At 37.2% G+C, this 13,664-nt stretch overlaps 1 protein-coding gene across 1 annotated transcript in view; it reads left to right on the top strand.

The window, feature by feature from the left end:
* Nucleotides 1–13,664, top strand: part of LOC136863379 (phosphotriesterase-related protein) — a 137,508-nt gene that overhangs the window by 84,234 nt on the left and 39,610 nt on the right. The window contains exon 6 of the mRNA XM_067139782.2: nucleotides 8,209–8,426. Coding sequence (XP_066995883.2) covers nucleotides 8,209–8,426 — 218 coding nt within the window. The remainder of the gene's footprint in view (nucleotides 1–8,208; nucleotides 8,427–13,664) is intronic.

The raw sequence follows: 13,664 nt of genomic DNA, 5'->3' as shown, positions 1-13,664 counted from the left end.
AGAATTGGATATGCCCGTATATAAAACTTTTGCTAATCACACATTCAGGGATCATAGCTAATGTTCAGAGAATCCACTGGCACATCTGTTTGATTGATGGTTTTTTAATTCCTCCCATTGGTGTAAAACTAGTTGCATTCATTGACATCCATTCTGTATACAATTTATGTAGGTAATCTTTGAAGGACTTGTTCACTGAAACATCGAAAGGCTGAAGAACAGATGTCAGATCAGGTATGATTATAAGGTCTGATTTCATCTCTGTAATTTTTTCCCCTATGGCATCCACAAGATGGCCTCTAAAACTATCCAAAACAAGCATAGAGAACTGCTGTAATAAGGCTCCATGACAGTCTTCTCCATACATTATTCAGCCAGTCTTCCATCAATTCGCTGACAACCCAACTCTTCTCCTGTACTCGAATGGGAATTTCTGGCAGAAAGTTTCCTTTGGGAAGAGACTTCTGCTTAAAAATTATGTAAGGTGGCAACTTCCTGCCATCTGCTGTGGTAGCTAACATTACTGTGGAATTAATTTTCTCTGCTCTTGTTCTTCTCACCAACAGATTACGCGCACTTATATTGTTAATTATAGTGTTTTTCGGCATGTCGAAAAATACCAACGTTTGATCGGTATTTCCAATCTGAGAAAGAACATAGTTGTTCTTCTGCCATAGCCTGATGACAAATTTTTAAAATTCTTGTATCTTATCGGCGTACACTTCCGGAAGTCGTTGACAGACTGATGTTCTTCTTCTTAAGCTTAGTCCACTTCTTCACATAAATCATACCGCCCATCCTCTAATGGCTTTAAAATTTTGCACATTGATGCCATTCCTTCTTGCACGCTTTAATCTGCAACATTTCAGACCATGAAAAGACCATAATGTTTTCTTCATCATCATCATCTACTAAAGGCAATGCCTTGCCGTTGTAGTCATATCTGATGATCTTCTGCTAGCCTCTTCATGTTGCTATATGAACCACATTCCAGTTCACCGACAGAGTTCTTCATGTATGATATCCTTGGTCGTCCCCTGGGTCTTTTTCCCAGTACTTTACCTTCATTGATGGTTTGGAGAAGAGAGTCATGTCTTAGTACTGTCCATGGAACATTTGCTTTCCTCTTCTTTATCGTATTTAATAAACATTGATCTTCTTTTATGTTCTTTAAAACAAAGTCATTAGTTTTTTTATCTGTCCAAATTGTTTTCTAATTTTTCTCCAAAACCACATTTCAGCAGCCTCAAGTTTTGTTTCTTCCTGTTTCCCTGATGTCCAGGTTTCGCACCCATACAGTAGCACACTCCAAACAAAGGTCTTGAGAAATGATTTTTCTGATCTCCAAACTGAGATGGTTGTTAAGCAATAGGTTCATTCTTATTTTGGAAGGCTTGTTTTGCTATCACTATTCTTTTTTTGATTTCTCAAAGGAATATGTTATCAGAGGTAATTACACTACCCAAATAGGAGAATTCTGTGACTTGTTCTATCAGTGTGTTATTTAATTTTAAGTGTTTTCTGCCTGTAGGCTTCTTTTTGTCTATGATCATGAATTTTGTTTTCTTTATATTTATTTTTAGTTTAAATTTTTCTAAGGATTTGTTGAATGTTGTTAGCATCTTACTCATATCCTTTTCAGAATTAGCTAAGAGAGCAATATCATCCACAAAGTGGATACTGTGCACCTGAATACCATTAAAATTCACCCCTTTAGTGTGCTCTTTCATTTCTCTAACTGCATTTTCTATAAACAGGTTAAAGAGATATGGTGACAGTGGGCAGCCTTGTCACACCCCTCTTCTAATTTTTGCTTCCCTTGTAGTACCATTAATATTAACTTCCATGGTTTAAGCTTTATATAGATTCAGAATAAGTTGCCTGTCTTTTCAGTAAAGTCCCATATTCCTCGTTACTTGAAAAAGCAATTTCCACTCAACATTATCAAAGGCTTTTTCCAAGTCAATAAATGCTACGTAGGTTTTCCTGTTGACTTTTATCCTTCTTTCCAGAATTTGATGTAATGCTAATATAGCCTCCCTAGTTCTTTCTTTGTTCCAAAGCCATATTGATCATTATCCAATTGTTGTTCTATTTTCCTTCTAATTCTGTCTTTAGTAATGATAAGTAAAATCTTAGAAATGTGAGAAAGGATCACTAATGTTCTATAATTCGAACAATCTCATGCATTTCCTTTTTTGGGGAGTGTAATTGTTCTACTTTTAATAAAATCAGTTGGTAAAGTTCCTTGTTCGTAGCATTTAGTAATCACTTCAAACAGACCATTTTTCATGATATCATCACAGTTTTTCAAGAGTTCTGCTGGAATGCCATCATTAACTTTTTCCTCTGGTTTTGCCAGTATTGTACTAACTTCAAGGAAATTCTCGGCCTGCAGCTCTTACTCCGTTCATTTCCACGGAAGGAAGTACACGCAACTTAAACTCTGCCATATAACTATTATGTTTACCCATGTTTGTTAGTTTCACTCACCAGAAAATTGAACTGTTTTATTGCACTAAGTGCTTTTACAATCTGCTCACGACCGAGGTAACTGCTGTACTACCTGGAAACTGGCTCAGCGCAGGATTCCCAAATGCGGAAGTTGTGACACCACTGTACCTCCTGCAAGTTATAAGGAGCGCATGGGAAGGGGTGGAACCTTGACTGCCTGGAAAGTAGGTTTCGTAGGTTATGACATACCTGTCAACCCTTCCGATTTATGAGGAAACTTTCTGAATTTTCACCTCTTCTTCGGATCTTCATAATTACTATTATTTCTTCCGAATTTTAACCAATTTGACCTCCAGTGATATATTTGCTAAAAAGAAAGCACTGCAAATAATGGCTCCATGGCTAAATGGTTAGCGTGCTGGCCTTTGGTCACAGGGGTCCCGGGTTCAGGGTCGGGAATTTTAACCATCATTGGTTAATTTCCCTGGCATGGGGACTGGGTGTATGTGTTGCCTTCATCATCATTTCATCCTCATCACAATGCGCAGGTCACCTACGGGTGTCAAATCAAAAGACTTGCACTTGGCGAGCCGAATCTGTCCTGGTATCTCCTGGCGCTAAAAGCTATACGCCATTTCATTTACTGCAAATAATTCCCGTTCTCTAGCAGAATATCGTAATTCCTATGATGATTTGCGCAACCTTAGTTTTGAGTTTAAATTAAACTTCATGCTTTATCTTACAAATGTAATTTTTGTGTCATTTCTTGCTTGGCAGTTGACTCTACAGCTGTGAACTCGGGACAATATTTGCATCGCAAGTCCAGAAGTAACTCGAGGCGGCTGGTCAACTGATCGGGCTAGTTGAGCTAAACAGGATGGGGAAATTCTGCGGGGAAAAATAAAATTTGGTTTCCAGTCCTGAAAAAACAGAGTGGGGAAAATATGCGATTAAATATGGTACATGGTTTATGAAGAGCAGTTCCCAGAAAACAACAAAGATACAACTAGGGAGATGAGAGAAAGAAATGAAAATGCTAATTGACTACTTCTTCATTGAGAAAATGAAAATAACTACTGGATGCAATAACTATGACAAGGGAGGTATTTGATGGAGACCATAGAGTGGTAATAGCAAAGATCAAGAACAGGAAAGTAGGAAAGGTCAAGGAGATAAGAACACTGAGAATAAAAGTATGGAAACTAAGGGAAGTGGAATTTAGGGATGCGTTTAAGAAAATAACATAGCCTGTCCTGAAAATAGATATAAGGAATACTGAGGAAGAGCAGGAAGATTTTTAAAGAAGCATTTGTTGTGAGTTCAGAAGAAACATGTGGTAGGGTAGGCAGTAAGAAGAATAAAAGAAAAAGAAACTTTATGGTGGAATGACAAAGTAGAAGAAAGATTATAAGGAAGCTGAAAGTATCAGAATATAGTAAAAGAAGAAAAAAGAATGGCTGAATGGACTTCACAAATGAATTAGAGGAGGATCTGGGTGTAGGAAAAAAGAAACTGTATAGCATTGTGAATCAAAAGAGATCTGTTAGGAAAAATATACTGTATCAATCAAGGATGAGAATTGTGAACTATTGATAGAGGCAGATGAAGTGAAATGAAAATGAAAAGAATACTTCAGAGATGTACTGAATGCACATTGGAGAAAACAAGAAAATGTACATGGAGAGAACAACACACCTGTGTCAAGTAAAAAGGAGCTCTCAGTGTCTGATTTAGAAGAAGCAATAACAAAAATGCAGTTAGGACAGTCACCAGGGTGTGGGAGAACTGATGGCTAAGCAAAGTGCTGAAAGCAGCCTAGAGACAAAAGATGCCAGCAGAATGGAATAGAAGTATCGTTTATCCAATATTTAAAAAAGGGAGACAGAAAGAATTGAATAAATTACAGAGGAATCATCTTAATACCTCATAGGTAAAAATCTTTGAAAGAATATTGGAACAAAAAGTGAGTTTAAAGGTGGAGGCACAGCTGGAAGAGGAGCAATATGTTTCTGGTGTGACAAATCAATAACCAGCCTCATTTTTGCTATGTAACAGTTAATGGAGAATGCAAGGATTTGATTTTGACATTCAGTTCAGCAAAGGCTTACCTCAGTGTCTCAAGGAAAAGAGTATGGCAGACACTCAGAAAGAAGTGAAATAACCAAAATGATAAAAGCTGCTGGGCTGAGTGGCTTAAATGGTTGAGGCGCTGCCCTTCTGACACCAACATGGCAGGTTCGATCCTGGCTCATTCCAGTGGTATTTGAAGGTGTTCATATATATCAGCCTCATGTCAGTAGATTTACTGTCATTCCTACAGGACAAAATTCCAGCACCTCGGCATCTCCGAAAAGTGTCAAAGTAGTTAGTGGGATGTAGAAACAGTAACATTATTATTATTATTATTATTATTATTATTATTATTATTATTATTATTATTATTATTATTATTATTATTATTATTATTATTATTATTATTATTATTATTATATTCTGGCCAGGAAGGGTAGGTGATAAATTGGTTGGATAATATTTGCAAAGTTTTTTTTTTTTTTCATAATTTCCCTCTCTTCTAAGCTTCTGAGTTCTCCTGGCTGCAGGAGCAAAAATTTCACTGATATATCTTTCATGCTTTCATAGTGTACTGAAAGCTGCTGGATTATTATATCCAAGCAACCGTTCAACACAAATGTTTGGAACCTTTCTTCTGGGTTTTGAATTCTTTCATCAATTGCCAACTCATCAAAGAACCTTTTGATGTAATGTAGTTGTGATATTCTGAAAACTGGGTCTATTTTTCTGTTTACCTTAAAAACTTCTTATTTGACTAAATTCTTTGAACTCCTGTTGAGGAGCATAGGGCTGAGACAAGGTTTTGCCATCTGGTTCTGTGATGTGCCATCTGTTTCAGCTTTCCCCATGTATACTCAAGCTGATCACTCTGTCTCCACTGATGTCCTCCATGTCATCTTAAATCTTTCTCTCCTCCTCTGGCCCTGGCGATTCCACTCAAGAGCTTCTTTTGCTATGCTATCATCAGGTCTACGCAGTGCATGTCCAATCCACTGCCACTTTCTATTCATGAACTGCTGTTCAATCAGTAATTGGTGTGCTCTCTTCCACAATTCCTCATTTGATACCACTTCCAGCCAGTATGTCCCTAATATGTTCCTCAGACATTTTTTACAAATGTCTGAATCCTCCATGTCAAAGACTTGGTCACTTTTCAGGTTTCACGTGTGTAAAGCTGCACAGACTTAACATTGCTATTGAAGATTTGCAGTTTTGTTCGCATACTGAGTTCTTTAAACATCTGTATGGGACGGAGTATTGCAAACACACCCGTAGCTTTGTTCAAATGTCTGGTAACATCTTCATCTGCCCCTCTGTTCACTGTTACAATGCTTCTTAGGTAGCGGAAGCTATTCACTCTCTCTATAACCTGCCCATCCAGTTGCAATGGTGTATTATTTCTGTTTCTCAATCACATTTCCTTTGTCTTCTTAATGTTAATCCGAAGTCCAATTACCTGTGCTTCAGTTTCCAGGTCTTTAAGCTTGATTTCCATATTTCTACAACTTTCACACCAGTCTTAACTTCAATTGGTTCCATCAAATGTCCTTTATATTCCACCTAGCATGTATACCTATCAATACATGCACTTCATCAGACTGATGATCTTCTTGGGAATGCCGAAGATCTTCGTTGCTCTCCAGATCTTAGCCCTAAAATGATATCGAAGGCCTTCTCAAAATCAATAAAGAGCATATACAGAGTGGCTGTTGGTTTGGGGCACGTAGCTGTCAGCTTGCATTTGGTAGATAGTTGTCTCAAATCACACTGTCAGCAGCCCTGAAGATGGTTTTCTGTGGTTTCCCATTTTCACACTTGGTAAATGCTGGGGCTCTACCTTAATTAAGGACACAGCTGCTTCCTTCCTGCTCCTAGCCCTTTCCTATCCCATTGTCGCCATAAGACCTGTGTGTGTAAAACGTATAAAAACTCCAAATGTGAAGTTTGGTCCAGATATAATCAATAGTGTAAGATAAAATTGAAAAACTCATCTGATCATCCTATAAACCCCCAGTCTATCCAGTGATTTTTAAATGACATGCATATTAAAACCTGCTCTTGGATGAGTAGACTCTAAATATGTAGTTTGGTCCAGATATAATCAAAAATGTAAGAGAAAATTGAAAAGAACTCTTCTGGTCTTCCTATAAACCCCCAGTCTATTCAGCAATTTTTAAATGATATGCATATCAAAATCTGCTCCTGGATGAGTAGACTCTAAATACAAAGCTTGTTTGAGATCTATTCAGCCATTTACCCATGATGGTGGAACAAACAAACAAACAAACAAACAAACAAACAAACAAACAAACAAACAAACAAACAAACAAACAAACAAACAAACAAACAAACAAACAAACAAACAAACAAACAAACAAACAAACAAACAAACAAACAAACAAACAAACAAACAAACAAACAAACAAACAAACAAACAAACAAACAAACAAACAAACAAACAAACAAACAAACAAACAAACAAACAAACAAACAAACAAACAAACAAACAAACAAACAAACAAACAAACAAACAAACAAACAAACAAACAAACAAACAAACAAACAAACAAACAAACAAACAAACAAACAAACAAACAAACAAACAAACAAACAAACAAACAAACAAACAAACAAACAAACAAACAAACAAACAAACAAACAAACAAACAAACAAACAAACAAACAAACAAACAAACAAACAAACAAACAAACAAACAAACAAACAAACAAACAAACAAACAAACAAACAAACAAACAAACAAACAAACAAACAAACAAACAAACAAACAAACAAACAAACAAACAAACAAACAAACAAACAAACAAACAAACAAACAAACAAACAAACAAACAAACAAACAAACAAACAAACAAACAAACAAACAAACAAACAAACAAACAAACAAACAAACAAACAAACAAACAAACAAACAAACAAACAAACAAACAAACAAACAAACAAACAAACAAACAAACAAACAAACAAACAAACAAACAAACAAACAAACAAACAAACAAACAAACAAACAAACAAACAAACAAACAAACAAACAAACAAACAAACAAACAAACAAACAAACAAACAAACAAACAAACAAACAAACAAACAAACAAACAAACAAACAAACAAACAAACAAACAAACAAACAAACAAACAAACAAACAAACAAACAAACAAACAAACAAACAAACAAACAAACAAACAAACAAACAAACAAACAAACAAACAAACAAACAAACAAACAAACAAACAAACAAACAAACAAACAAACAAACAAACAAACAAACAAACAAACAAACAAACAAACAAACAAACAAACAAACAAACAAACAAACAAACAAACAAACAAACAAACAAACACGAAAGCTAAAAACTACTGATACAACCTTCAGTTGACCTAAAATGGATAAATATATCAGAATGTGACAAAATAAATGACATTACATACAGCAGACCTGCTACAACTTTATTTATAAGATTTGTATGTGCATATCTATCTGAAGACTATTCATAATCATTCTGTAATTTTTCTGGTAGATTTCTTTTCTAGCATTTCTTCTGATAAATGTCCAGACTGTAACACTGTATATTTCCCTTATGCTCTAGTCTCAGAGCGTGATCTTACTTAACTTCAACTTTGTTACTGTAACATTAATAACATGAAATGCATGTTATTTCAGGAACACTACCCCAAAAAGACACACTTTTGGAATTTGCAGCCATGGGATCGTACTGTCAGTTTGATTTATTTGGGACAGAATGCTCACAGTATCAGCTGGATCCCAGTACCGATATGCCCTCTGATGCCCAGAGAATGGATCGTGTGCTAAGTCTTCTGGCTGATGGAAGGCATGATAAGATTCTCTTATCACATGATATACACACTAAGCACCGTTTGGTAAGTTCATTGCTTTATCATTGATATAGAGTACTTCACTGCGCTTTAAAATCCAGTGTAGTGTTCTGAATGACAAAATTATAAATGAGTTCAAAAATGCAACTTTCTATTGTCATGAAATACAAAATAAAGCTCTTTTCAAACTTTATCTTTCTCTCATTCTATCATTCTAGTGATGGATCATTGTTATATTTGTCTCTATGGACAAAACAAATTGGGTTCAGGTTTGTAAGTTGCGACAAAGCTAGTACATTAAAGTAATAAGATTATGAAATATGTGAGCCAGTCTCTTAAAAATTAGCACACATGATTGTAGGGATAAGAAGGTGATGCTGACCCATTTGATTTCATGGATAACATGCTTGTACACTAAATAACATAGCTGATCTTCAGCCAGAACATCACATATCACATGGCGGACTCCACATGAGCCGAACACCATTGGTGGTAATGTATTCACTGTCCCATTTTGAGAATGCTAACGGACAAGGAGGAACAGTTTGTTGTTGTCGTTTGTGATAAGGGAAGGTGTTGGATGCAGGCAGATGTATATGCAGATGAAAGAAGTGTACAGTGGTTATTGCATGAGCCTTTCCCAAGTCCACATATGGCAAAAACCTTTCCTTGAGGGATGCACCAAGAGACAAAGAGATGTATTATCAACAGTCCTGTTATTACCTACTGTTGGAAATGATGAAAAGATATGTAGAAATAAATTCTGGAGGAATTACAGTGTGTATCAGAACAAGGCAATAACTGGCTTATGCAGAATATGTTGTAAAACTTGGATGATCAGTGGAGGTGATCAAAGAAGTGATTACACAAGTACAGGAAGTGGCACAAACATCAGGCCTAGTAAAAAATCAGGAGAAATCAAAATACACTACAGTCCCATTAATCCGAACCCCGTTAATCCGAAAGTCTGATTAATCCGAACTGAAATATTCAATTTTTAAAAAGAAATTCTCCTTATTGAAATGAAAGAACGTATTATAGAATGAAGATTTACTTGCATTTTATTAGTCATATTTTATTAGAATTAAAAAAAAAAAGCTAAGTCATCTCTGTGCAGGCCATGAAGGCCCTGGGAGTGGTGGAAGGTAAAGGCTTCCACTATTCGTAACCTCGGCACTTGATGGGGTAGAGGGTTAGGTCTACGCCCGGCCGCCTTTGCCCCCAGGAATTAACCTGGTACTCATTTTTTGGTGTAGGCTGAGTGAACCTCAGGGCCATATGCACCTTGGGAAGTGGAAATCTCATTTCTTACATTTTATGACTTCCTGACGGGGTTTTGAACCCACATCCTTCCGGGCGACCCGAGTACGCCTTTACTGCCTCAACCAGGCAGCCCCTACTAGAATAACTTAATGTAAACATAATTACACATCATAAACCATCAATAACTGGTCATTTATCTTTACAAAGCCTGTTAGTTTCTTTTGCCGTTGTGATTGGAACCTACTCGAAGATACAGTGTTAAACCAGTGTCTCATAAACATCACATCAGTGGGCGTAGCAGCGGAGTGTTGCTCGACATAGTGTACGGCAAGTTCTAAGGCGGCCGTGACATCTGAATGTAGCTTCCATCCACTTGCTAATGTCATTTCCATTGGCTTCCTCACACCCAGGAAGTTGTTGAACGATTTCAAGGAGATTGACATTTGCAGACGCTTCCGCTGGACTCTCGATGAGTGCGAGACTTGGCCACAATTTTTTCCATGTTTTCCTCATGTACTGCTCACTGACACCCTCCAATGCCTCTGCTGTCCAGTAAACCACGTCCTTTACATTCACATTCTTCAGTTTTTGAAGAATAGTAAGTGAACTGTCATATTCAATCACATACCTAAGGAGTTTCCATTTATACACAAGTTTTACATTTTGCAGAACGTCCTGGTCCATTGCCTGCAATATGGACGTAACATTAGGAGGCAAGAGAATTGCTTTTATTTCACTGCAAGTTAATTCACTCACTGCTGGGTGCAATGGAGCATTGTCAATTAAGAGCAATGCCTGAGAAGGAAAACCACTTTTTACTGAGGGAACAAACTGTTTTTCAAACCATTCCTTGAAAATTTGTGCAAGCATCCATGCCTTTCTTTGATTTCTGTAGTAAACTGGAAGAGTTTTCATGTTACAGTTTTTAAATGCCCTTGGTTTTGCTGATTTGCTGATAACCATTAGGGGCAATTTATTTGTTCCTGCAGCATTACTACATGCTAATACAGTAACACATTCCTTACTCATCTTAAACCCAGGTGCACTAGACTCCTCCGCAGACGCAAGACTTTTACTGGGAAGGGCCTTGAAATTCAAACGCATTTCATCGGTGTTATACACTTGTTGCGGTGAATAATTTCCGGATGCTACCAAGTCATTAAATTCCTTGATGTAATCTTCTGCAGTGGCATGATCACCTGATAACTGTTCTCCCGTTATTGTTAACCTCTTAACTGGGTATTATTGATGTGCTTGGTGTAACCTGCCCTGTGTATTTTTTCAGCAGATTGTTGTTACACAGCAGGATAGGCAGAAAAGTTAGTCATGTCATTCACCTGTGGTACAAAAATTAAAATATAAGCATTTTAATTAATAAATTTTAATGTGAGAGTGATTTTAACCATTTTTACATTAACTGCAAGGTCATTTACCTGGTTGGAATTTGAGAGTTTGTCCCATAATTTACAGCCGAAAGTTGAAACAAATAAAAACAAAGGGTATTTATAAATATCATATCATGCATGTGACGTTCTGAACCATTTTCATTAACTGCAAGGTCATTTACCTATTTGTAATTGGAGTGTTTTGTTCATATGTCCATATGTTAGCACCTAAAATTAAAACAAAAAAGAAAGGAATATTTACAAATTACACATCATGCTAGTGACATTGTGAAAGATTTTACATTAACTTCACGGCCAGTTACGTCATTTACCTCACTAGAACTGCAGTGATTTGTCTCAGAGATAGTTTTCAAAAAGTAAGGGTTTGCGATACTTTCCCGTTTGGAGAAGTACATACTGTTTTCTGGCTTATGAACTATCCCCTGCAGAATTAGAAGTCCAATTAGAGATTTTATCTGAGTTAGATTTGTATCCACCCAATCTCACGCTCGTGACCGTAGTTTCAAGTTCGGATAGGCTTCTAGAAACTGTTTAGCATACACATGGGTCTGTTCGGCAATAAGTTGAAACATGTCATTTTCTATGAACTGTTCAAAATATTCCAACACATTGGATTCATCGTCGAAGTCCACATTTACACCACTAGCTCCAGAAAATACGAATATCTGACGTGAAACACCACGCGGCGGGAAAGGTTGAAACATGTCTAGCACTTGGTCATCATCCGATACGTCATATTGTTTATCTTGTTCTTCATTCTCAATCTCTCAACCACTTTCACTATCAGACTCATCATCATCTGCATCAAGCCACTCATTTGGAATTCTGAGAACATAAATCCTCACAATCGTTCTCTAAGTGTTGAATAATCTCGTTTCCTTCGAGCGTTTCGAACTTACGCCTTGAACTAGATGCTGCCATATAAGGCCTACTGCGGAAAAGTAACACCGTACAGTTGTAAAATAAAAACCAACAAGCTTCAAGAAGCGTGATATGTGGTATTTGCTGCCATAGTGCAGGAAAAACATCAATTAAGACGATAATACACGACGCGGCAAAGTAGCTCGTCATACCCAGGAGATATTCGCGGTAAAAGACGAGTACGTATATATTCGTCATGCCCATTACCCTGTAACATTCAGCGTACGAATATATACGTCATGCCCAGTTAAGAGGTTAACTGACGCATTGCATGCCTTTTCTTCCATCTATCGAACCATCCAGTACTGGCAGTGAATGAAACATCTCCATTCAATAACGTATTTAAATGACGCACCTTTTGTTGAACAAGCGGTCCACTTAATGGAGTACCTTTCTGCCTCTCTTGTGAAAACCATAAATAAAGCACTTCATCAAGCATCAAGTTTATCGAACGTGAACACTTTTGATGTTTGGCGGATTTTAAGGATGTCTGTTGACAATGCTGTACAAAACTGTTCGATTTTAGAACGGTTTCTCTTCCAGTCGGAAATTGCAGCTTTTCAAACACCAAACTCGACATATAATTTTGATGCACTGTCACCCTTATCCAGCCGTTTCAGCATTTCAAGTTTTCTTTACGAGTACAAGACCTGTGCTTTTGTTTGCTTGCCATTTTCAAGCCTTAACTTAATCAAATTTATCACAGTACAGCGCTGCTAATAAGCTGAGACAAAGCCAGCAGCTAACTGAGGTGGCAGAATCACCCAGAGACCTTCACAACTGTGGTGTGCTGTGGTGAGTCACTTGTTCACATTCTGCAGCGCTACCACTGAGAGAGTGGCAGAACTATTAAATAAACATCACAAGCAGCTTTTTGCATCCCAGGCACAATGCAAAAGTGTAAACCGTTACCGCATTTTAGCAGTTTTAGGAGACAAGTTTTAACCTAGTTTTAGTAGTTTTCTCCTCTACGGGTTCTTAAGTACCCTACTGTAATTTTATACAGTATTTTATTAATGTAACTGCTAAAGAATGGACATTTCAAATTACAGTATGTACTGTACTGTATTGTACTGTACTGTACTGTGTTCTCCTCAGATGGTTGAGCGCTGGCCTTCTGACCCCAACTTGGCAGGTTCGATCCCAGCTCAGACTGGTGGTATTTGAAGGTGCTCAAGTACGTCAGCCTCGTGTAAGTAGATTTACTGGCATGAAAAAGAACTCCTGTGGGAGAAAATCCCAGCACCTGGGCATTTCTGGAAACTGTAAAAGTAGTTAGCAGGATGTAAAAACAATAACATTATTATTAGAAAATATTTTCCCGTTAATCCAAGAATTTCGTAATCTGAACAGATTCCGGTCCCAATTAGTTTGGATTAACGTGACTCTACTGTATATGAAAGTTTCTAGACATAACAGGCATCTCACTCTGGTTGATGTCATGGTACTGCTGAATCTGTCATGGTACAATCCATCACATCATTAGTAACAGATGGTAGTATCAGAAATTCTGTTCTCAGTGGGTTCCCCGTAATCTTGATGATGGTCAAGGAAGCTGTTACATGGTCATTGCTCTACACCAGTGGTATTCAAACGTTTTGGTTGGCGTACCCCAAAAATCCAATTGTTTTACATTTGTACCCTGCTTGCAAAAGGTTCCTGCACACACTGAGGCATGGAAAAGTTGTGGCCG

Source organism: Anabrus simplex, chromosome 2, assembly GCF_040414725.1.
Source record: "Anabrus simplex isolate iqAnaSimp1 chromosome 2, ASM4041472v1, whole genome shotgun sequence".
In the NCBI taxonomy this organism is placed as follows: Eukaryota; Metazoa; Arthropoda; class Insecta; order Orthoptera; family Tettigoniidae; genus Anabrus; species Anabrus simplex.
This window is presented reverse-complemented; position numbering and strand designations above follow the sequence as displayed.